Source organism: Thecamonas trahens (assembly GCF_000142905.1).
Source record: "Thecamonas trahens ATCC 50062 unplaced genomic scaffold supercont1.14, whole genome shotgun sequence".
Classification (NCBI taxonomy): domain Eukaryota; order Apusomonadida; family Apusomonadidae; genus Thecamonas; species Thecamonas trahens.
The window spans coordinates 279,037-281,787 of record NW_013657666.1 but is presented as its reverse complement, the minus strand read 5'-3'; the positions used below and the strand labels follow the sequence as shown (position 1 = coordinate 281,787).

At 62.1% G+C, this 2,751-nt stretch overlaps 2 protein-coding genes across 2 annotated transcripts in view; one reads left to right on the top strand and one right to left on the bottom strand.

Moving 5' to 3' along the window:
* The first annotated feature begins 690 nt into the window (after positions 1-690).
* Positions 691-1,824, top strand: AMSG_03765 (countin-2). The gene is made up of 2 exons (XM_013904216.1): positions 691-834; positions 1,192-1,824. Exons 1-2 carry the CDS (start codon positions 711-713, stop codon positions 1,755-1,757), a joined length of 690 nt encoding a protein of 229 aa, XP_013759670.1. The 5' UTR covers positions 691-710; the 3' UTR covers positions 1,758-1,824.
* Positions 1,825-2,115: 291 nt separating this feature from the next.
* The window catches only part of AMSG_03764 (uncharacterized protein), a gene marked incomplete at its 5' end in the record, with an annotated part of 906 nt that continues 270 nt past the window's right edge, over positions 2,116-2,751 (bottom strand). Inside the window, one exon of the mRNA XM_013904215.1 lies at positions 2,116-2,635. Within this exon, the coding sequence (XP_013759669.1) occupies positions 2,257-2,635 (379 nt within the window). The 3' untranslated portion in view covers positions 2,116-2,256. The remainder of the gene's footprint in view (positions 2,636-2,751) is intronic.

The following is a 2,751-nucleotide window of genomic DNA, read 5'->3' as shown; positions in this document are numbered from 1 at the left end:
GAGGGAAGGCGTAGTTAGGCGCTGCCGTCGGACTTTTACGTCGGTATCGATCGTCCAACGCCATCGGACGCTCCAATGCCGTAATAGATGCTAGCTCCATCGACGGAGTATCCAAGGGTGGCGACAAGCGGCTTGCCGGCGTGCAAGGCTCGGTGTACGTTGGCCATCGAGCAGCAGCAGCCGCGCCGGCGGCGGCTTCGGTGTAGGCCTCGGTCAGGTGGGTGACGAGCGCAGAGCGGGCGGCCGGCGCAAAGGCCTTGCTCGCGCCCACGGTCACCGACTTGTTGATTCTGCGGACGGCGGCAGTAAGGTCATCACGCGGGAGCGACGACGGGACCATGCCCGGCCGCCACTCGCCACGAAGCTCCTCGGTGCACTCATCAATGAGTTGCCCCAACGAGACTGCAAAGCCCGGCTCGGCCCGGGCCCGGGGACCTCCGTGCTGCATGGTGTGAGGGTGGGGGGTGGGGTGGGGTGGGGTGGGGAGGAGGGAGGGGGGTTGCGGCAGCCACTCGGCAGCCGGCAGTGTCGAGGAGAGCTTGCAGAGCCTGGTGGCTGGCAGGGTTAGTGGCAGGCAGTGCGAAAAGAACGGGTTTGGAGGAGTGGTTTGCAATGCTTGCTCCTTTCGAAGGAAACCTGAGACAAACAAGCGGCGCCGTTTGGCTGAAACAGGACGTCTGTTGTCCGACACACTTAACCCTATTTGCAATATGAAGATCGCTATTGTTGCTCTTTGCATGCTCGCCCTTGTGGCTGCTTCGCAGGCTGCCCCGGTCACCAAGCCCGAGGCTGACCTCTGCCCTATCTGCCTCCAGCTCATGAACGAGGCTCTCGGTACGTTGTTGAGGGCGTAGGTCACGTGCTCACAAGCCATCCGCGAGATGTGGATCTCGCGTTTTCCTGGCCGACCGGCCCCCGATGCCCGACCCCGGCCAGCTTCCCAAGACGGCTAGGGGGAAGGGGAGGGGCGGGGAGGGGAGGGTTGTGGTGGCAGCATGGCCGTACACGGGTGGCGGGTAGCGGGTGGCGGGTGTAGCATCCGCTTGCGGGTGCGGCGGGGAGGGCAGGGAACCACGTTGTGGGGCGGGAGGTCTTTTTTTTGTATGGCGCGCAAAAGGGGGGCGAGCGACTCACGGCGGAAGGCGCAACATTTTTTCCATGAAATGTGAATTTGTATGACATGGACAACAGACCAGCTCGTCAACATCATCCTCAACGTTGGTGTCGTCGGCTCGTGCGGTGACGTTTGCGGCAAGCTCCCGGCCAAGCTGGAGCAGGTTGCTTGCGACCTTGTCTGTGACTACGTTGGTATTACCGAGTTCGTCAAGATCCTCCAGGAGGTCGACCCGGACGCAGTGTACATCTGCCAGGTCCTCGGCGGCATCTGCCCGATCCACGACAACGCCAAGGTTGATGACGTCAAGCTCATCGTTGCGCCGTCCTCCGGCCAGCAGGGCTCGACCTTCTCCATGCACTTTTCGTTCAACGTCGTCAACGCCACTGGCGCCGGCGAGGTCGCCCTCGGCATTCAGCCGCCGAACGGTGAGGGCTTCGGTGACGGCCAGCTCGTGCCCGGCTTCCCGGTCGGCCCGATTGCCATCTCGTTCCGGCTCCAGGCCAAGCCGTCCGAGCAGGAGCCCTTCTCGCCCGGTACCTACCAGGTTGAGGCTGCTGTCTGCAACGGTGAGTGCGGTGCCACCCACCCGCACACCGCCACCCTCGGCACTGCGTCGGCCTCGTTCGTGATCACCCAGTAAGCCCATCATCTCTGTCGCTTCATTTGCGGCAGGCTTGCTTGACATTGAACGTGTTCGTTTTCATCAATCTGTGTTAGTGTGGGAGATAGAATGGCGTAGACGGGAGTGGGGGAGGTTGACGATGGGTGGCTAGCAAGTGGCGGAGGGAGGAAACCAGTGATCACCGAAATGCCGTGTGATGCTTGCTATGGCACCGCATCCATGTCTACTCCAGGTTGACCGAGAGGCTCAATGTTGCGTAGAGGTGGTTGGGAGAGAGAGAGAGAGAAAGAGAGAGAGAGTGTGTGGGGGGGTATGCGCAAGCGATACGGTGTGTACATTGCTAGCTCGTCAGTCGGGACAACGACTCGAGTCCGATGGTGGCTCGGCTGACGGGGATCCACTCGATGAGGGTTGGAGCAGATCGGTCGGGTGCAAAGGTGAGCACAGTCGATACGTCTGGAGCAGGCACGCGATGATCGCAGGCGATGCGTCTGGTGCGGGTGGCACAGTGGCATGGCTACGATGTCGGCGACGAGGACGCGGCCGACGCCTTGGCCGACGCCTTGGCCGACGCCTTGGCCGACGCCTTGCGCCAGCGATCAAAGACACGCGAGCAGTCAAACTCGGGCTTGCCGAGGTTGTAGTTGATGCGGTTGTGCATGTCGCACATCCACTGGGCGTACTCGGCGCGCGAGCCAAGCGCCGGCGGGAAGAGCTCGATCTGCTGGCGTAGATCCTCAGCACAGACCTTGCAGGGATAGACCTTGGCCAGCGAGGCGAGAAAGGCGGCCATGTCTTCCTGCTCGCCGGCCGACGGGTCCTCCGGATAGTACACCGACGCAGTGTGCAGTAGCGTCCATGTCGCCCGCCCCAGCGCCGCCCGCCCCGGTGGCCCCCTCGTCTGCCCGGCCCCCGCTCCGCAAATTTTTTTTATTCTCTGTTGGGGGGTTTCCCGCCCTTTTTTTTTTTCTGGGGGGAACACATTTCTTCGTACCAACCACGTATGAATAAA

What these genes read in the sequence shown, in the direction of transcription:
- AMSG_03765 (XM_013904216.1), top strand. Translation starts at nt 711, where the DNA reads ATGAAGATCGCTATTGTTGCTCTTTGCATGCTCGCCCTTGTGGCTGCT. An exon ending in GCTCATGAACGAGGCTCTCG is followed by an intron (nt 835 to 1,191) that starts GTACGTTGTTGA and finishes CATGGACAACAG; the next exon opens with ACCAGCTCGTCAACATCATC.